Source organism: Amblyraja radiata, chromosome 3 (genome assembly GCF_010909765.2).
Source record: "Amblyraja radiata isolate CabotCenter1 chromosome 3, sAmbRad1.1.pri, whole genome shotgun sequence".
Taxonomy (NCBI): domain Eukaryota; kingdom Metazoa; phylum Chordata; class Chondrichthyes; order Rajiformes; family Rajidae; genus Amblyraja; species Amblyraja radiata.
In genome coordinates this window covers 33,852,190-33,875,549 of record NC_045958.1, presented here as the reverse complement: position 1 = coordinate 33,875,549, position 23,360 = coordinate 33,852,190, and the positions used below count along the sequence as shown (strand labels likewise).

Below are 23,360 nucleotides of genomic sequence, written 5' to 3'. Positions count from 1 at the left end.
CACCCAATACCATTTCTTGCCTAATGTGAATTTCCTTCGGTTCCTCCATCACCCCAGATCCTCTGGCGACGAGTACATCAGTGAGATTGTTTGTGTCTCCCTTAGTGAAGACGGATCCAAAGTACCTGTTCAACTCGTCTGCCATTTCCTTGTTCCCCATAATAAACTCACCTGTTTCAGTCTTCAAGGGTCCAACTTTGATCTTAACTAATTTTTTCCTCTTCACAAACCTAAAGAAGCTTTTACTATCCTCCTTTATATTCTTGGCTAGCTAACCTTCGTATCTCATCTTTTCATCCCGTATTGCCTTTTTAGTTATCTTCTGTTGCTCTTTAAAAGTTTCCCAATCCTCTGGCTTCCCGCTAATGTTTGCTATGTTATTCTTCTGGAGTAGCTCAGCTGGTCAGGCAACATCTGTGGAGAAAAGCGATGGTTGACATTTCGGGTCGGGACCCTTTTACCGACTGGTATTGTGTTCATTTCTGATTGCCACACTTTAAGAGATCAAAACCTTGGAGAGCAAACTGGGGATACGTCTTGTGTAGGATGTGGAGTGATTTAGATCTTGGAGAACAGGAAGTTAGGGGAATATAAACCGTGATGGTTTTTGGTGGAGTAAATAAGAAACTGTTCAATAGGTGTAAATAGATGTAAATTGGCTGAGGAACAAAACTAATTAGATTTTTTTTGCACAGTACTTAGGTGATGAAAGAAAATTCAACAGAAACCTTTAAAGGAAATTAATGACATAAATACTTGATATTTTGTTTTAGGCATTTGCACTAATTAGATCATTCTTTGAAAGAACCAGGGCAGACATTTTTGCACAATTATCCGTGCTTCCCTAAATCAAAAAATAACTGGATATGCCATTGTCAATCTTCTGTTTTCTTTTTAAAATGTGACTTTCTTTTCTACCAACTGGACTTGGAAAGGACTATGCGGTTTAAAAAATATCACATAGTATGTTATGGCATGGTATTTTTAAAATGATACAGGTACTAGGCAATGTGGGACCCATTGGGTTCCAGTCACACGGGGGGTGGGGGAGGGGGGTGTGGGGGAATGGTGTGTGTGTGTGGAGGGGGGGTTGTGGGGGATGTGGGTGGGGGAGGGGGTTTGTGGGGGAGGGGGAACCTTCAAAACCTTCATAACTTTTGTACTATTTCACCGATCGGAACAAAACAAATTTGCCTTGCAGCAGGGGAGAATGGTGAATAAGGTGGTGGAAAAATCGTTGCGCTATGCGGGATCGTTTTTGCACAAATTTAATTACAACGCAGACAGGAAGTGGTCAAGATGTGAGTTTTAGTAAAATAAAGATAGTTAGATAGACAGACAGACAACCTTTCATGTGAATATTCCCACCAATTTTGTCAATAAACAATATTTTGTTTTTTTATATTAATAAAGCAACTCATTGCACTGATCAAAAATATAAATTAACAACCAGCTTGTCTTTATATGCATTCCATTTGATGTAATAGATTCATAAGTACTAGGAGCAAAATTAGGCCCAAGAATACTCTGCCATTCAATTACGGCTTAACTAGCTTTCCCTCTCAAACCCATTCTCCTGCTTTCTCCCCATAACCCCTGACACCCTCACCCTTACTATTCAAGAAGAAATACAATAGAAACTTGCTGTTCTGTAAATGTTACATCAACCTTGCTATTGATAATAGAATATGAATAATTGTATGTAATGGTTGTCTCTTTCAGACATCTGCTGACTATTGCTGCTGATAATTCCAGTGAACAAAGGCTTACAGCACCGAGCTTCTTTACCTGAAGAAAATCTAGAGACGCATTGGAATGCACATAACCAACGCTTGGAAGCAATCTAATCATTGACAAACTTTCCTACAGAGACTGCCTATCCCCAAAAGTTTGATTTCTACCTTAACATCTTTCAAATAATGCTTTATTTTATTATTGTGCCAGTATGAATCATGACAATTCCCTATCTTTATTATTTCTTTTAACCTTCATCTACCAAATTATATTGTATCAAGCAGTGCATTCAATGCCCAGCAAATTATGATTATGATGTAATGGACTGGATTATAATGTGATGTTTCCTCCTTCAGTCTTTACCTCAGAATTTCAGGTAGGTTTACCAGTTAAATAACACGAAGGCCCGCTATGATCTCCGCAAAGACTTGAAGGATTCCAAGAGGCAATAACGGAACAAACTTGAGTCCCAGTATAATCACTCAGACACACGGAGAATATGGCATGGTTCGAATAAGATAACTGGTTGCAAAGCAAGGTCAAGCAACATCATTGGTGTTAATGCGACCCAAACTGATGAATTGAATGCTTTTTATGCTCACTTTGAGCAGAAGGTCAACAGGGTGGTGACACCCAGCCCTTTAGACTCAAATGCGCCTCTTCCCTGGGTTACTATTGCAGAGGTTATGTCAGCAAACAACTTGCCCTGGTTAAGCAACAGGCCCAGATGGAGTTCCTGGCCGTGTCCTTAGTAGCTGAGCGGACCAGCTAGCGGGAGTATTAACAAACATCTTTAATCTCTCCCTCCTCTGTTCTGAGGTACCCACTTGCTTCAAGAAGACCCACCATAATGCTGGTGCTTAATAAAAGCAAGACTTAATACCTAAACGACTACGGTCCAGTTGCCTTGACATCCACTGTCATGAAATGTTTTGAGAAGCTAGTTATGGAACGCATTAAATCCAGTCTACCAAGCGACCTTGACCCACTGCAGTTCGCCTACCGCCACAACAGGTCCATGGACGATGCCAGCGCTCTAACCTACACTAATTGCTGGAACACCTGGAAAAGAGAGACACCTCCACAGCCGAGCACTAGGCCATTATCTCAAGCACCATCACTGGCTTCATCGCTTCCGGCTCCCTGCCCTGCCAAGCCTCCAACCTCATTGTTCCCCAGCCCCACACGGCCCGATTTTATCTTCTCTCTAAAATCCACAAACCTGACTGTCCTGGCAGACCCATTGTTTCTGCTTGTTCTTGTGCCACCGAACTTATTTCCACATACCTTGACCATCCTATCCCCCCCAGTCAAATCCCTCCCTACCTATGTCCAAGACACCTCACATGCTCTTCGTCTCCTCCATGACTTCAGTTTTCCAGGCCCCCATTCCCTCATCTTCACCATGGATGTCCAGTCACTCTACACCTCTATCCCCCACCAGGAGGGTCTTAAAGCCCTCCGTTTTTTCCTCGACCGCAGAACCAACCAATCCCCATCTACTAATATTCTCCTCCGCCAAGCTGAGCTGGTCCTTACCCTCAACAACTTTTCCATTGACTCCTCCCATTTCCTTCAAATCCAAGGCGGAGCTATGGGCACATGCATGGGCCCCAGCTATGCCTGCTTCTTTGTAGGGTACGTTGAACAATCCTTGTTCGAGGCGTACCGTGGCCCTATCCCCAAACGCTACCTCAGCTACATTGACGACTACATTCGTGCTACCTCCTGCACCCATGCAGAACTCACTGACTTCATCCATTTCACCACTAACTTCCATCCGGCACTCAAATTCACCTGGACCATTTCCGACATCTCCCTACCATTTCTAGACCTCACCATCTCCATCGCAGGTAACAGAGCACTGACCGACATCTACTACAAACCCTCTGACTCCCATGACTATCTGGACTACACTTCTTCCCACCCTGCTTCCTGTGACTCTATCCCCTACTCCCAATTCCTCCGTCTACGCCGCATGTGCACCCAGGATGTGTTCCAAACGAGGACATCAGAGATGTCTTCATTCTTTAGGGAACGGGGGTTCCTCTCTTTGACTATAGATCAGGCTCTCACCAGGGTCTCTATATCCCGTAGCTCCGCTCGCTCTCCCCATCCCCCCCACTCGTAACAAGGACAGAGTCCCCCTTCTCCTCACCTTCCACCCTGCCAGCCATCACTTACAACAGATAATCCTCCGACATTTTTGCCACCTCCAACGGGATCCCACCACTGGACACATCTTCCCATCTCCTGTCCTTTTGGCTTTCCGCAGAGACAGTTCCCTCCATAATTCCCTGGTTAATTCGTCCCTCCCCACCCAAACCACCCTCTCCCCAGATACTTTCCCTTGCAACCGCAGGAAATGCTAAACTTGTCGCTTTACCTCTCCCCTTGACTCCATCCAAGGACCCAAGCAGTCTTTCCAGGTGAGGCAGAGGTTCACCTGCACCTCCTCCAACCTCATCTATTGCATCCGCTTTTCCAGGTATCAACTGCTCTACATCGGTGAGACCAAGTGCAGGCTTGGCGATCGCTTCGCCCAACACCTCCGCTCAGTTCGCAATAACCAACCTGATCTCCCGGTGGCTCAGCACTTCAACTCCCCCTCCCATTCCGAATCTGACCTTTCGGTCCTGGGCCTCCTCCATGGTCAGAGTGAGTCCCACCGCTAATTAGAGGAGCAGCATCTCATATTTCGCTTGGGTAGTTTACACCCCAGGGTATGAACATTGACTTCTCCAATTTCAGGTAGTCCTTGCTTTCTCCTTTCCCTCCCCTTCCCAGTTCTCCCACAGCCTACTATCTTCGTTTCTTCCTTTCTTTTTCCCACGCCCACCCCTGCATCAGTCTGAAGAAGGGTCTCGACCCGAAACGTCGTCCATTCCTTCGCTCCAATAATGCTGCCTCACCTGCTGAGTTTCTGCAGCATTTTTGTCTACCTCCGTCACACTCCTATTCAGAGAATACACCTCTGCCTTTAATACCATTATACCATCCAAGCTTATCACCAAATTCACGGGACTTGGTCAGAATTCTTCTCTGCAAGTGGCTCCTCGACTTCCTGACCAACGGACCCCAATCAGTGAAGATAGGGGACAAATCATCCTCTACGATAATCCTTAACACTGGTGCTCCGCAACGATGTGTTCTCAGTTCCCTTGTTTACGCCTTGTACACCCACGGCTGCTCCTCCCAAGTACAAATCTAACTCAGTTTACAAATTTGTTGATGTCACCACCATTGTGGGCCGGATATCAAATAATGATGAGACGGAGTACTGGAAGGAGATTGAGAACCTTGTGTCCTGATGTCAAGACAACACCCTTTCAATGTCAGCAAGACAAAGGAGATAGTGATTGACTTCAGGAAGCGAAGTAGTACACATACCCCAGTTTGCATTGACGGTGCCGAAGTAAAAAACTCCTAGAAAACTTAAATTCCTAGGAGTAAATATCACCAACAACTTCTCCTGGACCACCCATATTGAAGCAACAGCCAAAAAAGCACACCAACGCCTCTACTTCCTTAGAACGCTGAGTATGTTCGGCATGTTCCCAACAACTCTCACCAACTTATACAGATTCGCCGTAAAGATCATTTTATCGGGATGCATCACAGCTTGGTTTGGGAACAGCTCCATCCAAGACCGCAAGAAATTGCAGAATATTATGGACGCAGCCCAGACCCTCACACAAACCAACCTCCCTTCCGTTTGCTCCATTTATACCTCACGTTGCCTTGGCAAGGCCAGCAGCATAATCAAGGACAAGTCGCACCTTGGCCATTCACCTCACCCTTCAGGTATAGGTATAGAAGTGTGAAAATGCACACCTCCAGATTCTGGGACTATTTCATCCTAGCTGTTATCAGACAACTGAATCCTCCTAGCAAAACTAGAGTACAGTCCTGAACTACTATCCACCTCATTGGAGACCCTCGGACTATCTTTGATCGGAGTTTACTGGCTTTATCTTGCACTAAACGTTATCATGTATTTGTACACTATGAATGGCTCGATTGTAATCATGTATTGCCTTTCCGCTGACTCGTTAGCATGCAACAAAAGCATTTCACTGTACCTCGGTACACGTGACATTAAACTAACTAAACTAAACTAATACCTATGTGCTTTATGTTCAGGAGAATTTGGAAACTGTCTACCTTGGCCCATATCCCTCTAAGCCTATCCTATCCATGTACCTGTCTAAATGTTTCTTGAATGCTGCAATAGTACTTGCCTAAACTACCTCCTCCGGCACCTCATTACATACACCCACCACTCTTGTCAATCAAATGCATATTGCAAAAATCACTTTAAAAAAAGTTATTCTAGATTATTAACTATTTAATGTTGACATCTCTGGTTTGTTAATCCAGGCCATTAGATTAGTAATCTAGAATTTAACAAAAGCAAAGGATCTAGAGAGCAAAATTTAAAGTTTGTATATAACATGGGGAACATCTTATTGTGTAATTTCTGGACTGCCTCCTCGAACTTCACTACACCTGCTACTTTTGTACCTGGGAATTTAACTGAACTGTACCTCTGAAGTTGTGCATATGACAATAATCATGAACTTGATGTAATTGATGCTTCCACCAATTGGTGTCAGGGGTTATGGGGAGAAGGCAGGAGAATGGGAGAAAGGGAGAGATAGATCAGCCATAATTGAATGGCGGAGTAGACTTGATGGGCTGAATGACCCAATTCTGCTCCTATCAGCCGACCTTATGACCTGAGGCAGTCACCCAACATGAATCCACAAGCAGGTGCTGTTATTTTCATCTGATTTCTTTTGCGCTAAATGCCAAAACCCTTGGACTTAATCAATAATTTTGTGTCAAACTTTATCATATGATGCGTGTTGTAAACTCATAAGCTACAAGGCTCATTGCAATGAATAATGTTTCTCACATAAGTGAGTGGAAGAGTGGGTGAGTGAGTGAGTGAGTGGGTGGGTGGGTGAGTGAGTGAGTGAGTGGGTGGGTGGGTGGGTGGGTGAGTGAGTGAGTGAGTGAGTGGGTGAGTGAGTGAGTGAGTGGGTGGGTGAGTGGATGAGTGAGTGGGTGGATGAGTGAGTGGGTGGGTGGGTGAGTGGGTGGACGGTGCATCCTCCGGGCCGCTGGCGGCGCTGCGCTGGGAGGGCGGCGCGTTTGTGCCGTGGCTCTGTGGTGCGGTTGGTTGGTTGCGAGGCGAGGCGAGGGAGCCGGTTGCGTTGCCCCGGCGGCGGCGGCGGCGGGGAGGAGAAGATGGAGAATGAACAAGACGACCACTGCCCCATGGAGCAGCAGGAGGAGGATGAGGAGCGGCTGGAGAAAGAGCACTTCTGGAAAATCATTAATGCTTTTAAATATTATAGGTAAACCTGTGAATAAAACAACCGGCAATCGACTGACTGAGGGTGGGTGGGAGGTGAATCCAGCTCAGCTCAGGCCTGGGCGTCGGTCTCAGGGCCCGACTGGCAACACGAAACCCGGGTCTGCTCTGACATTGTTTATAACCTGAACTCTGGTCTGTCCTGGCCTTTTAAATGTTTTAAAAAACAGCCGTTCATAACCACCTAGTTTCAGGGTGAGCGAGCTTCGTTGGAATACATTCAGAATGTTTTACAGGCCGCCTGGGCAGTCGGTTTAAACATAATGGTTTAATGATAATGATACCCCAATGGTTTATCTCACCACATAAATGCGGCGTACATCAATGCGGAGATCGGAAGGCAGAGAAGAACATTACACCGTCTTATATTCCCCGAAGGATTTATCAGTGGAAGGAAGGAATGCCCTTGGAAGTTTATTTTCTGTGACTTCGGCTTTGCCTTACTTGGTTCGTGTCATCTGCTGTTCTTCAAACTCTTTTAGGATTGGACTTTAGCCAATTTATATAACTAATAGTAACTGTCCATCTACTCAATCATTGCATGTGGGAGGTTTAACAGAACATTTAGCAGAATATTTAATCGTCCCTGTCAGAAAAGCTGTGATTTCAGTATTCAGCCTGAACTTGGAGATCCAGTTTGGAACTCTTTGCATGTTATTTAGAATATTTATATTTTTATAAATGAATGTTTAATAAAATAAAATATATAATTTCCAATTGTTTCTTTGCTTTTTTTAAAATCAAGCTTCAGATTTACTTTATTTTACCCTTTGTGGTGCTTACACAGTGTATGAGAATTAAACAACAGCACTGAATGATTGGCTTTCAGTCTGTTAGCATTGAAACCTACTGTACTCATTTACCTTTAACCTACCTTTTATTAAAATGGTTCCCAAATCAAATTTTTCAAAATTAGGGGGGTTGTATCCTACATATTTTGTCATAGACCATCGTTATTTTCTTGAAGTATCAATGGATGATATTGACGCAATTAATACAAACGTAAGATTGGGCTATTTGAGCTTGTTCTGCCATTTAGCTCGAGGCACAGAAGACTGAGGATGCTCAAACCTTAAGTAAAAAAATAAACTGCTGAATGAACAAAACGGGTCAGGCAAAATGTGCGGAGGGAAATGGATAGATGATGTTTTGAGTCAGGAACGTTCTTCAGTCATCAGTCCATTTCCTTCCACATATGCTGCCTGACCTGCAGCCTTCCTCCAACAGTTTGTTTTTTGTTCTGCCATTTAGTTCATTTGAGGCTGATCTGACCTTAAATGTTATATATATGTGGAGAGAGCTATTTGGAGAGCATTATATAAATAATAAATATTTTTATGGATGCTGATACGCAAACTAAACAATGTCTGAAATGAAATTCCATAGAAATCACTTTTTTTAACATATAAATAAAATTCTCAAATGTATACATTTTTATAACTGAATGATTAAATCTGGAATGGTAGTTCCAGATTGACAGTGCTCCCTCAAAAGTATGAACAGTGAATTTGAAAACGTTAGAACAGATCAGGCACTATCTGAGGACGGGCAAATGTAAAAATGACTAGAAAAGGGCAGAAAAGCAACTAATTCAATATAATTTAGTGAATTCTGTGCTGTGGAATATCCGAGAGTGGCAGATAACAGACTACAGCTTGAGTAGATGTACCATTATAATCATCACATGGCGGTTAGGATGTCAGTTAATTGGAGAGGATCAGAGGCGATTTACATAGGCATTCCAACAATGGAAACATTCAGCCAAGAGGAATGATTGGATAGGTGAGTTTTTAATTACAGAGAAATAAAATAACTTGTTTCCCTTCTCATGGAGCAAGCGCAGGCTGTTAGAGAACACAGCTGTCAGGCAGCATCTATAGAGGGAAATGTTTGGTTGACATTTTGGGTCAAGTCCCTTTCTCTAGACTGGAGGAAGGATCTTGACTGAAACATTGACTGTCCAGCAGTCTAGTCTTTTGTTAGCCCCTTCTCATGGCTTAGGAAATAAGAGAACATTGACTTGAAGTAATTGGAGTAGAGTTAAAGAGTTGGAGTAGATATGAAAATAAAAATCACCTTAAGAATTGATAATGTTTAGTACATATTGGCTGAATAGGTGATTGAGGAAGACACTCATTACATTTAAGAAGTTCTAGGGTGAGTTTATCTGGGATGGCCAGTTGGTCGTCTTTTGGTTTGTAAATCTACTATGATGTATGTCTGGATCTTTTATCAGAACTTTGAAAATGTATGGACAAAAAAACACCTAAGTGATTGAGAGAAGTGTGTGTGTGAGGTGGGGTGCGGTGGAGAAGAGAGCTGTGCTAGGCTACAATTCAAACAGAATTAAGTTCCAAAGGGAACTGATGTATTGCAGAAAAGAGACCTTGCAAAGCTGTGCTCCAGTTATCCACCCCCTTAAAATCAAAACAACAGGTTTAATTAAATAATATGACATTACGACATTGCAAGAAGCCATATGTAAGATATTACAAATACACCAATGAGCCTACTTGAAGTGAGGCTGAAAATGTTTACTTGATAAATTGCAGTGCTTGGATCTGCTTCTTACTTTTCTATAATAGTGACCTATTTCCAAAATGACTTTAATCAATTAAAAAAGTGGGGACTATAGCAGTTAACTTGGAAAATTGAACCATGGATCACAATCTGTGGATGAAAAATGTGCTGATTTCTTTAGAAAGTATACAGATTACTCCTGTTATTTTAACATTTGGCAATTAGATAATGTCCAGTAGTATGGTCCAGTGTCTGCTGTAATCTATGTGGATACATTAACAAGAATTTTATATTGCTCTTGTTATGTAATTGGTGAAAGTGATATGTTGTTACTGAAAATAGGAATTTTTAGAAAGCGGAAAAACTTATTTGAGATCTTGATTATGAAATTGTTCTATAAATACTCCCAAAACATAATATTATCAGTATTTTGTGTAACACTTACAGTTTATTTATATTTTAATCACTTCCAAAAATGTTATTTATTTATTTTAATTATGCATTTAGTTGGTAATAAGGTGATGTATATTAGGTGACAGGAAAGCACAGATCAATTGACCCCCCTCGCTGCACTCAGATCACCAATGCTTTACTGACATAGGGACTCGTCCCAAAACGCCACCTGTTCCTTTTGTTCAGAGATGCTGCCTGTCCTGCTGAGTTACTCCAGCATTTCGCGTCTACCTTTACTGACATTTCCTAGACTGTCCCTTTCTTAAGTGTCCTAGGCCATTTACTGTTAAATAGAGGGCTTAGTATTTAAAGTGTTAAATAATTATTAAATCTATTAAATAATTCTCATGCTAATTTAAACAATGGTACTGAATTGCAGGTAGTTTAACTTCAACTACTTGATATATTTCTTCATATCATTTTAGATATACTGGAGTTTTTTATTCAAGGAAAGGAAATTTTCTAATTGAATGTGCAGTTTTCAAAGCCATATATGCTGTTGCTTTCAACCTGACGTATTATCATTATCTCGTTAATGTTTTTTTACAGTGAGTTTGAAATTATGTATTAGATTAGTAAAGCTACCCATTGATGAACCATTCCATGTTTATAGGTTAGCCAACTTTGTAGTTATTATTATTGTAGACTTATGGGAAAACTGATCAGTATTCCTTGCATTGGGATTTGTTTAACTATTTACAATTTGTGTATCAACATTTTATGTATCAAAATTCATGTGCCACCTGTTTGTTCAGCAAGAGATACATTTGTTTTTGTTTTTAAGATGGAAATGTGCTGAGGAAGGAATATTTTAGAAATAATAGATACCACGAGGCAGAAATAAGTTGGCTCCTTGAAAATGTAACTGAAATTGTCTGTTCATTGTAAATGTCACCGTGATGAAATATAATTTCATGTGGGCATTTTGGGCAGTGAATTTTGACTTCATTTAGTTATAGCAAATAATGTTTCCTGTTAGGTAGCAGAATTTATATTAAAAATCTGAAAACTTTGAGCAGATGGATTGACATTTTTTCCATCATTGATGTGGCAAAGCATTCTGTTCGGATTTGCCTGTGTCTTAAGCTAAACATATGTAAAATGTTAGTATTGCACTAAGGCTTTGGTGGGGATACTGAAGTATGGAACATGAATGGTTCGAAGGAAGAGGGGTTACAGTTAAATAGAGTGACAAAATTTGAGTTGTTTCCCTTCGAGCAAAGAAGGCTCAAGGAGATTTGTGAAAGGTGCTTTGTTTTCCAAAGAGGTTAAAACAAACCCTGATTACATTACTGACTAGCTTTTTTAACTGTGTGTGCACAAACATGAGATTGGTATTAATCTGTGAATGATATCTATACCTTCTTAAAACAAAATGCATGGTTGATTATGTAAAATATACTGCCAACTCAGCTTTGCCAGTGAAAACCAATCACATTTTCTACTTAGTGACCCAGGCAGCATATCTGGATAGAAGAAATGGGTGACGTTTTGTGTCGGGAGCCTTCTTCAAACTGAGACTCTCAGTCTGAAGAAGAGTCAACCCAAAGCGTCACCCTTTGACTCGGTCTGAAGAAGAAAGGTCTCGACCCGAAACATCACCCATTCTTCTACGCAAAAATGCTGCATGTCCCGCTGAGTTACTGAAGCATTTTGTGTCTATCATCGGTATAAACCAGCATCTGCAGTTCCTTCCTATACAAAATTTTCTTAATTGATTTTGACAATGTTGAGGGTTTTATCGTCAGTTAAAACCAAACAAAAAAAATCACAATCTAATTGTATAAGTATATTTTTTCCTTATATACTCCATAGTAACTGGGATCAACATTATTACTTGATCAAATTTAGTAAGCACCTGCAATCTTTTGATCTCTTGGTCAATAGTTGTATAGATAATTTCTATTCATCCAAAGTGAATGGGAATATAACGCATGCCTATAGGTGCCACAGACATGGACAGATATCCAAGGCCAAAATTTCCGAACATAAAAGCATGATTAAATCATTTTATTTTAATCAGTGTGGAACGAGAACAGTCTTCAAAACCAGTAATGGTTTGATGATGGGTCTTTGACACAATTTTGTCTGTAAACTCATCAACTTTTACAGTTTGTTCTTCTGTTCTAGATTCAGTGACATTTTTCTGTCTGTTATAGTATTGCTCTGCTTATTCTAAAACAGAATCATAGCCCGTCCCACTTTCCCTTTAGTTCTGTACACAGTTACAGAAGTATCTGAAAGGAAGAATATGAACTAAACTAGATTCTTAACTTTTAGATATTTATGTAACAGTTGAATCCCCATTGCTATCTCAGGCAATATATTATAGATCCTGACCACTCACTGTGCAACACACTAGGAACAGTACACTGCTTCACAGCATCAAAGACATGGAATCGATCCTGACGGAAGGTCTGGGCTGTAGAGTTTGCTTGTTGTCCCTATGACCACATGGGATTTCTCCGGATGCTCTAGTTTTCTCCCATGTCGTAAAGACATGTAACTTAGTGGGTTAATTGGCTATTGTAAATTTCCCCTAGTTTGTTGGGGAGTGCTGGAAGCTAAGGGAAGTTAATACTGATGAGAAATAAAATAAAATAAATTAGGATTTGCATAAATGGGTGGTTGATTGCGTGAGTTCAGTAGGTCAAGGTGCTTTATCTCCATGACTTTGTTTCCATGCTTTGCTCCATGACTTACTTTGTTGGTAAACAGTCTTATGTCAGTTTTGGGGGGATTTTTGGAACTTGCTTTATTCAAAGTCACTCTTTTTTTTATTGTTCCATCAATGGGTACAGGCTCTCTGTCGATTCTGTTCTACCCTTCATGAATTTAAAGACCTTAAGATGAAGGGGAGAATCTGAGGGGTAACATTTTCACACAATGGGGGGTGGGTGTATGGAACGAGCTGCCAGATGGATTATTGCGACATTTAAGAAACAATTAGATGGGTGCATGGATAGGACAGGGTTGGAGGGATATGGGGCAAACACAGGCAGGTGGGACTAGTGTAGATGGGGCATGTTTGTCAATGGGGGCAAGTTGAGCAAAGGGCCTGTTTCCACGCTGTATGTCTTTATGACTTTATGACTATGTAGGATCTCATGACCTCTTCTGTTCCAAATAAAACAAACGCAGCCTGTCAAGTCGATCCTGTTTTCTGGCCCTTCTGCAAAACTAGTATACCTTTTATACCTAAAATATAGTGCCTAGACTGTAAACGGTGCTTTAGTTTATACAATTTGCTATAGCTTCCTTGTTCATGTACGCTTTCTTTTTAGGAAATCAGGATCTTTGCTTGCTTTGTTGTAACCACTTTCTCAAACTTTCTGACATTTTCAACAAACAATATAACATGCATTTATCCACAGATCACTCTGTTTTGGAATTGTGCCTTCTAGCTTATTTGCCTGTTGTCAATCTTTCGATGAAAATGTGAGATTCATATTCTTCAGCATTATTTTTTCTTATTTACTGCCATGCTTTTAGAAGTTTAGGAAAGGATACTTGGTTCCAACACCCAATGGCTGATTAGTTTGGTATTTATCTTCCACTTACATCTGTTCTGTACTACACAGCAGTTAATGCTTAATTTGCATTCAAAGCTTCCAATTATTTAAAAATGTAGCCTTTGTATCTATAATTTTATATTTTAAAATTAGTGTTATAAATGCAGATTTCATTAATATTGAATATCTTATTGCAAATTACATACTTACTTGATTTTTATTTGTAAGTTCAGTAATTTTGCCTCTGAAAATGTAATCAAGTTGTTTCATCGTACCTTTCAATGCAATTTCGCTTTACAGGATATACGCTCATGAGAGGGTAACACGTTCCGAAAAGCAATTCCAATCACTTCCAGCAGCTCATCAGAAGCTGCTTCCTAATTTTCTTCCACATGTGAGAAAACTAAGAGAATGTATCGAACATAACTATGAAATTCTAAAAGAAATTATTAACAACTGCAATCATATGTTTGAAAATAAGGAATATGGATTCATTGACATGGAGGTAAGTGAAATATAAAAGTTATTTTTTGAAAACTCAGTTCCACGTTGGCTCCAAACAACTGTAATTGCATACAGTTTTTAACTTACTCAACCATCCAGTATTCTATACAGGTCTAAGTAAATTGATGTATTATATTGCTACTGTGTTCAAAACTGTCCTTGCAAAATAAACACAATATCTTAATATAAAACAGGATACACTGGAAGTACTCGGGTGTTCAGTAGCATCTATGAAAAGTTAGTCACCCAGCAGGGAAACAGGCCCTTTGGCCCAACTCGTCCAAGATGCCCCATCTAAGCAAGTGCCATCTGCCCCCTTTTAGCCCATATCTTCATGAACCATTCCTATCCATATTCCTGTCCAACTGTCTTTTAAATCCTGTTATAATATCTGCCTTAACTACCTTCTCTAGCAGATTGTTCCAAACACCCACCACCTTCAGAGTGAAAAGCTGCCCCTCAGATTTGTATTAAGTCTTGTCCCTCTCACATCAAACATATGTCCTCTTGCTTTAATTCCTCTATCTTGGTTAAAATACTCTGTACATTTGCCCTATGTATTGCCCTCATGATTTTATACACCTCTATAAGATCACCCCTCAATCTCCTGCACTCCAAGGATAAAGTCCCAGCTTACCCAACGTCTCCCTATAGCTCGGCCACTCAAATCCTGGCAACATCCTTGTAAATCTTTTCTGCATTCTTTCCAGCTTCATGTCATCCTACCTTTAGCAGTGTGATGGAAACTGAATACAGTACTCCATGTGTGGCCTCATCAACGTCTTATACAGCTGTAACATGACTTCTATGTTTAATACATTGACTGATGAAGGCTAATGTACCAAAAGCCTTCTTGACCACCCTCTCTATCAGTGATGCCACTTTCAGTGAACGATGTACCTATGCTTCTTGATCCCTCTGCTCTACAACACTCTCCAGGACAATACCTGAGAGATACAAAATTATTGTTTCAGATCAATGACCTGTCATCAGAACTCTCTGATAAAAGTGCAAATGCAAGGTCATCAGCCTGGAACTTTCCACAGATGCTGTCTGACATGCTGAGTATAACCTTTCCTGTTTTTATTTAGATATTTGCTCTTTGTGACACAGTATTTTGTTTTGGTATTTCTACTTGAGATGGTTGATATAATTGTACAACATTAAATTGGTCACCTCTGTCCTTTACAGTTTTGCTTCATATAGAGCATGCAAGATTGTGCATTGTGATTTCCAAACTCTGAAATTAGATAACAGGCTTCAACTCAGTGCCATGGAAACGCGTTTCTCATCTCAAAAGCAGTACTGATTCTAATAAAATCACTGATTATTAATCCTCAGTAGATAAATGGTATAGTATTAAGATTAAAGTTTTGAATGTTCTGATGAGTTAAGCTAGCATGACAATTCAAAGGCAGCCTTTCGATCCCTGCATGATATATTGTAATAAAAAATTGCTTTGATGCTAAATCATGAAACCGGTTGGACAATTAATTTGGATTGACCGTATTTGAGGATTACCGACTTTCGGTACATAATTCTAGACTTAATGAACCAAGTTTTAATAGGGTGTAGAGCACCAGTGTATCACACTAGGTACAGAAGGGTCACATCATTTTTCACCATTCATAGCCGTTTCTTTACCTAGCATGATAAATGGGACAGTTTTGGTAAAGTGAAGGACAAAGGAGAACATGGGGATGCTTACATTTAGCAGCAGCACCCCGAGTTAATAAAACCATTTCTTCAATAAAGCCATTAATATTCTAGTGGTTACAAAAAAAGAATAACATAAATAAATTGGGGTGCATTAAAGAATCTTACTAATCACTATGGGCAAGCATCGCTTGCAGGTTTGGGCTCTACAATGCCAACCTGTTGACATTGAAGGAACATATTTCATGAAGTGCTTATCCGGCAAGAGGAAATACAAAGAAAGGCTTGAAACCTGGGATTACTTCTGCTGAATGTGAACGTGAACTTGAACATGAAGATATTGGAGGTTGATGAATGATTCAAAGAAGCATCTAAAATTAAGGAACAGCAGAGGAGATGGATGTTTTCAGTAATAGGAAATTTAAGAATTGGATACAGAAGGTACTCGTATACAGAGTAACCATTTAGATGACTGTTATTCATGGACTCTTAACCTGCCAAAACTGTTGCCTTTACTTTGAAGACAATGGATTGATTCGCAATCAAGTATATAATTGAGGCTGCAATTTAATGCAGTAGCAAGCAGTACTGCATTATTTCTGTGAATGGTGAGGAGTAGAGAAGCAATGTCTCATTTGAAGCTTTGAGGATGCTACCTTTCAAAGAAGAATCCAGCATTAGTTCACAAATCAAAAACAGTTTACGTTTCTTCTTGCTTTGATTCTTGAGGCGCTTGAATTAACAATTAAAGTAGAAGTTATGTCAGGATTTAAGATAAGATCAATGAATATATGAAGTAGGATAAAGTAGAGATATTGAAATGAAGCAGACAAGTATATAGGGCAAAAACCCACTTGAGAAGTGCATGAAATGGTTGACCAGGGAGCACTCATTTTAATATAACTTTAATGTAATTTTATGCAATTTACATAATGAGCTGGAATTGTTTTTAAAATCCAAATATTTTGTAGAAGGTCTTCTTGAATGGGTTATTCATTTTAACTAGTCTCTTATTTGGTAATCAATGATTATTTTTGGTTATAACAGTCTGACCTGGAAGGATTAAAACCAGCATCCACCTTTGATATGGACAAACTGAAATCCACTATTAAGCAGTTTGTTAGAGATTGGAGTGAAGATGGCAAGTCTGAGCGCGATGCTTGTTATCAACCAATCATTGACGAAATTTTAAAACAATTTCCTCAAGATGAATGGTATGTTATTAATTTCATGTGTTGAATTTTGAATATGAGATAAATATCTTTTCATAATCATCATAATCATAATCATACTTTATTAGCCAAGTATGTTTTACAACTTACGAGGAATTCCATCACAGTGACTCCTCCACATTCCTCACTGTGATGGAAGGCAAAGAAAAGTTCAATCCCTTCCCTTCGTTCTCCAGTGGTCTGCGACCTCGAGCCTTCCGTTGACGGGGCGATCTTAGGTCCCGTAGCCGGCGGCGTTTGGGACCTCACGTCGGGGCGATCAAGCTCCTGCATCGGGGGGGGGTCTCAGCTCCCCCGCGTCAGGCGATCTGACCCCATGTCGAGGCTGGTCCAAACCTTCTGCGTCATTTGGAGCTCCCGACATCGGTCTCCACCCGAGACTGAGCTCGATGGTGAAATCCGCAGGCCGCGCGGTTGGAGCGTCGATCCCAGGGAAGGGATCGGCTCCGATGGTAAGTCCACGTCCCCGCCGTGGGGCTCACAGTCCCAAGCAAGGCCACCAGCTCCATGATGTTAGATCGCAGAGCGACTGGAGATACGATCTAAAAAACAATCGCATCTCTGCAAGGTAAGAGATTTGAAAAAGTTTCCCTCGCCCACCCCCCACAAAACAAACCAGAGAACATTAACACATACTTTTAAAACATACTTTTTGTCCATCTATTAATGTTTTCGCATCTTCGCACTGTTCAGCATAAAGTTACAACTGATGTTGTAATATTCAATGTGTTTCATATTGAATTGGCGAGTTTTAGTTATGGCAGAAATTAAGCAGTCTAGTTGACCTTTGTCCTCAGTCAGAAGGGAAAAACTAGGCAGAGCTTGATTAATTTCATGGTCTTTGCTGTAAAGATTGTGTTTGTAGAGTGTGGACAGCTAAATAACTTTTAATTACAGCCATAATTTCACAAATAAAATCTCTATTTGGCAGGGTACTGCCAGGCTACTGATTTCCTATGGATCAATAACCCAGCAGGAATCAATAACTTTAGGACTTTTTCCACTCAGAGGGTGGTGGGTAAATGTGACAAGCTCTCAGAGAAGGTAGGTGATTCATGTACTATAACAGCATTTAAAAGACACTTGTACACTTGGATAGGAAAAGTTTAGAGGGATATGGGCCAAATGAGACAAATTAGAGCATTGATCGGCATGGATGATTTGGCCGAAGAACCTGTTTCCATGCTGAATGACTATACTTAATGACTCGAGGGAAGAAAGCCAATGCATTAAACAGTCTAAAATTTTGAAACTAAAGTATTTGCTTGCATCAATAGAAGAAACTGGCAAAATAAGCCGTGCCAGAATCTTTCTTTCCATAATTAGAATTAGTAAAATGAGGGTGTATTGTAGAAATACAGTAAAATATCTGTTCAGCCAGTACCTGACTACATTTGTAATTGACTAGTCCTTGAGTTTAATTGCATCAATTAAACTGAAAATAATTGTCATGTATGCTTTCAGAATAATTTTGTGAAAATAATGCATATGATTAAGACGTACAAATATATAGCCCATTTTTGCCAAACGGATTAGTGAATTAACTATGCATTTCAGAAATTGATTGTGTGAATATAATAATGGTCTGGATTCCTTCTGGAATTAAATAAGCGGAGTAATCACTGCAATAAAATCTTGAAGTTGCAATGTATTCAAATACACTGGCATATAAAGTTTGACATGCAAATAGATTTGAAGAGAATAATTAAGTGTCTTTGCGGCGGCTTTTTATTAATTATGGTGTATTTCAACAATTATTCTGGAAAGTGGCTGTGTTTGAACAATGTTTTCTTTAGCATGCCCAGAGGTTAGTATATCTGCTCTTGTTCTTATTCTTTTCTGAAACCCCCTTCCTTCAACCAGACCACCTTTTTTATGGCTAAAAACTATCTTGCTTTCAGTTCTTGCCATTTATCACTTTTGCTAAGGTGAGAACTGTCATAGGAATCCCCAAATTTAATATGCCCTATCCTATATCTCTGTGATACATTTGCATTGCATTGTAGAGAATGGGAAATGAGCCACGGTGTCATGTAAAGGCTCTAGCTCATTCTAGCAGAATGACAATAACATAATTTGTCTTGGTGCTTCTATGCAAACTGATGCACAATAAATACTCACTGATTTTTACTGGTGATTCAAAATTTCCAATCTTATGACGAAAACTACATTGAGGTAAAATTGAGCAACTGCCACTCCAGGTGGAGCTCTTAGTTATATGAAATATATGTTGCCCAGATACAGAGAGGATATATTAAAATATATATATTTTGAAATATAAAACAGTTTTTGTGAGTGGTCTGTGTCTAAATGTTTAGGACGCTGCTGCAAGCAAGATTTTCATTGCACCTGTACCTGGCAATGAATGAATGAATCAACGAATGAATGAATGATATCTTTATTTAGAACGATTAAAAAAAGAAGAAAAGAAAAGATGAAAATGAATAAATAAAAAGAAAATTATATATATACATATATATACATAAATACATACACACATACATATACATGTACATATATACATACATATACACATATACACACATATACATAACATATATGTACATAAATTAAAAAATCAAAAGCCAATTTCAACATAATACACATTAGACTCGTTCGAAAAGGGATAGGAAGAAGCCTATGCTTGACAAGTCCTACCCCCATTCTTCACCATTAACAAATGCAAAATTCAATAAAATAAACTAAACAGACAATTCAAATAAAACTACTCCAATCAAGCTATTAAGAAAAAAAGAACAAAGAAAGAAAGAACAAAAAAGCACCATTAACATCTGTGAGATTTACATTCTCCTTCCTCATTACTGTACTTTTCAAAGATATATCTTTTGTACATTTTTTAATATTGCATTATATTCATACTTTGTTTAATCGTTTCGTCAAGACCATTCCACAAAACCACCCCACAAATGGAAATACACATACTTTTTAAATTGGTCCGAGCATAATGCTGTTTCAAGTTTAGTTTCCCACAAGCAATACTTGTGCATACGACAATAAACCTGCCTTGAAGTCTATTGGAGTACAAATTGTCAAACAAAACATGATATATGAAAGGAAGGTTGGAGTACAATCCATGCAAATTATTTGATTTATCCCATAAAATGTAAATGATAAATATTCATCTCACATATCAAAACACTTGCACATAAAAATAATTAGAAACATAGAAAATAGGTGCAGGAGTAGGCCATTCGGCCCTTTGAGCTGCACCGCCATTCAATATGATCATGGCTGATCATCCAACTCAGTATCCTGTACCTGTCTTCTCTCCATACCCCCTGATCCCTTTAGCCACAAAGGCCACATCTAACTCCCTCTTAAATATAGCCAATGAACTGGCCTCAACTACCTTCTGTGGCAGAGAATTCCACAGATTCACCAAAAAAAAAATTCTCATCTCGGTCCTAAAATACTTCCCCCTTATCCTTAAACTGTGACCCCTTGTTCTGGACTTCCCCAACATCGAGAACAATCTTCTTGCATCTAGCCTGTCCAACCCCTTAAGAGGTTTTTACAAGATCTCCCCTCAATCTTCTAAATTCTAGCGAGTACAAGCCGAGTCTATCCAGTCTTTCTTCATATGATAGTCCTGACATCCCAGGAATCAGTCTGGTGAACCTTCTCTTCACTCCCTCTGTGGCAAGAATGTCTTTCCTCAGATTAGGAGACCAAAACTGTACGCAGTACTCCGGGTGTGGTCTCACCAAGGCCCTGTACAACTGCAGTAGAACCTCCCTGCTCCTATACTCAAATCCTTTTGGTATGAATGCTAACATACCATTCGCTTTGTTGCCTGCCTGCTGCACCTGCATGCCTACTTTCAATGACTGGTGTACCATGACACCCAGATCTCGTTGCATCTCCCCTTTTCCTAATCGGCCACCATTCAGATAATAGTATACTTTCCTGTTTTTGCCACCAAAGTGGATAATCTCACATTTATCCACATTATACTGCATCTGCCATACATTTGCCCATTCATCCAACCTATCCAAGTCACCTTGCAGCCTTCTAGCATCCTCCTCACAGCTAACACTGCCCCCCAGCTTTGTGTCATCCGCAAACTTGGAGATGTTGCATTCAATTCCCTCGTCCAAATCATTAATATATATTGTAAATAGCTGGGGTCCCAGCACTGAGCCTTGTGGTACCCCACTAGTCACTGCCTGCCATTCTGAAAAGGACCCGTTTACTCCTACTCTTTGCTTCCTGGTCTGCCAGCCAGTTCTCTATCCACATCAATACTAAACCCCCAATACCATGTGCTTTAAGTTTGCATACTAATCTCTTATGTGGAACCTTGTCGAAAGCCTTCTGAAAGTCCTGATATAACAACATAATTGTTTTATTTCTTCTCAATACAGGAATTCTGCTAATTTGAACATACTTGTACCAGGGGCAGGACTTGGAAGACTGGCCTGGGAGATTGCTCGACTAGGTTATAGTTGCCAGGGTAATGAATGGAGTCTGTATATGCTCTTCTGTTCACATTTTATACTCAACAGGTAGAGTATGACTTCAGAACTGGGTTGATGTTTGTTTTTACAGTGCATGATTTTTAAATATTCTAATTTGAAATGATCAAACAGGATTTGTTTTGGAAACAAAGCTAAGTTGTTGCTGACATACATAAAATATAATTTATAGACTTCCGGTTGGCGCCACGATGTGAGTGGAATCGCGCCATTACAGCTCCGAAAAAAACTGTATTTAAAACGGGGGTAAAAGGGTCAAACAAACGCACTTACCACAGGAGATCGATTGTGAACGGCTCCGGCAGCGTTTAAAAGGTGCGTGACGTCATCAGGCGCGCGATTTTAAGAAGAAATTATGACCCAGCGCTCCCCCACCCCCACCGCTGGAAAAAAATCTACGAGAAGGGAAACTGGCCTCAGCTCTGGAGCTGCTGCTGCTTCTGCTTCTCAAGAAGATATCTCACAGAGGAAAGCTGAAATGGAGGAACTTAAGACTACCATTCTAGGTGAGATAAAGAAGCAGAGGAAGGAGTATATGGAGGAGATAAAGAAGCAGAGGAAGGAGTATATGGAGGAGATAAAAAGTTTAAAAGCGGATATGCTGGTGTCTCACGAGAAAAATAAAGAAGATAAAGAAGACTTAATAAAACAAGTTATAACGACGGTAAAAAGTATGATGGATGAGTGGAAGGAAAAGGCTAATGCCGAGTTACAAACTCAAATTGAGGATGTAAAGGAAATAGCTGCTGGGATGGAAAGAAAGCTGGATGACAAGATAGATCCTACTATAATTTCGCTAGACCAACAAGGCGAAGCAATTAAAGAGCTAACTAAAATTGCTGAAGTGAATACTAAGGAGACCGAAAAACTCCGTGCCGAGAACAAACGCCTCTTAGAATTATTACATAAAACAAACGAGAAATGTATCGATCTGGAGGGACGCCAACGCCGTAAAAATTTGCGTATAGTTGGTCTGAGCGAAGGTCGTGAGGGGAGTCAAGATCCTCGAAAATTTGTTGCAAAACTTTTAATGGATATTTTGAATTTGGATCAGGAACCCCTGTTGAGCCGTGCACATAGGGCTCTAAGACGGGCCCCTGGGATAGGTTCACCGCCCAGACAAATGATTGTAAAAGTGGCCTTTGACCATGTCTTCGAAGAAATGATGAAGATAATAATAAAAAAGAGAAACCTGAAATACGAGGGAGACAACATCAGTATTTTTAGAGACTTTCCTGCAGAAGTGGCCAAGAAAAGAGCTCTATTTAAAGAAACAAAAGGTATTCTGAGGAATGTACAGAATACTAAGAATCTGAGATATGGCTTGATGTACCCAGCAATACTGAGAGTAACTTATGATGACAAGGAATATCGTTTCGTTAAGCATACTGAAGCATTGAAATTCGCCCGAGGCATACAGCAGAAGCCAGAAGATGAAGAGAGAGAAGATGCGGAGGAAGAACCCGAGGGAGAAGGAGAGGACTGAACTTTTATCATCGACCTGTGGTTATGAAATACTCACTTAGAAGGAAGTGGAATAATGGGCATTTAATAGTAGTTCTGTATTAATTATTAGAAAATATTTAATTATTCCATGATAATAGTATTACATATTATAGTATTAAATACAATTGATATTAGTAATTAGCAAATAGTAATATGAATAATAGAAATAATTACTAAGTACTAAGTATATAAAGTTAGTACCCCACCCCAATATATATAGCATTTGAGATAGGAGCTGGTATAATCAACATCTTTTTTTATTAAAAAAACGGAAGTCTGTAGATTAATGGCCACGTTAGTGTGGCTTTCACCTTCACATACTACACACTATACAAGTGTAGTTTCTTTTTTTTCTGAGCACCCTATT

The 23,360-nt window shown here is 39.8% G+C and overlaps 2 protein-coding genes across 5 annotated transcripts in view; both read left to right on the top strand.

Annotated features, from left to right (window-relative positions):
- The window catches only part of nmrk1 (nicotinamide riboside kinase 1), a 53,359-nt gene extending 47,349 nt beyond the window's left edge, over positions 1 to 6,010 (top strand). The window contains exon 9 of one of the 3 annotated variants that reach the window (XM_033017563.1): positions 1,723 to 6,010. In XM_033017563.1, the coding sequence (XP_032873454.1) occupies positions 1,723 to 1,746 (24 nt within the window). In that variant the 3' untranslated portion in view covers positions 1,747 to 6,010. The remainder of the gene's footprint in view (positions 1 to 1,722) is intronic. The other 2 variants (XM_033017561.1, XM_033017562.1) reach the window with 2 other exon arrangements.
- A 946-nt stretch (positions 6,011 to 6,956) lies between these two features.
- The window catches only part of carnmt1 (carnosine N-methyltransferase 1), a 52,632-nt gene continuing 36,228 nt past the window's right edge, over positions 6,957 to 23,360 (top strand). For both annotated transcript variants that reach the window (XM_033017559.1, XM_033017560.1), the window contains exons 1-4: positions 6,957 to 7,097; positions 13,900 to 14,104; positions 16,807 to 16,973; positions 21,377 to 21,517. In XM_033017559.1, the coding sequence (XP_032873450.1) occupies positions 6,988 to 7,097; positions 13,900 to 14,104; positions 16,807 to 16,973; positions 21,377 to 21,517 (623 nt within the window). In that variant the 5' untranslated portion in view covers positions 6,957 to 6,987. The remainder of the gene's footprint in view (positions 7,098 to 13,899; positions 14,105 to 16,806; positions 16,974 to 21,376; positions 21,518 to 23,360) is intronic.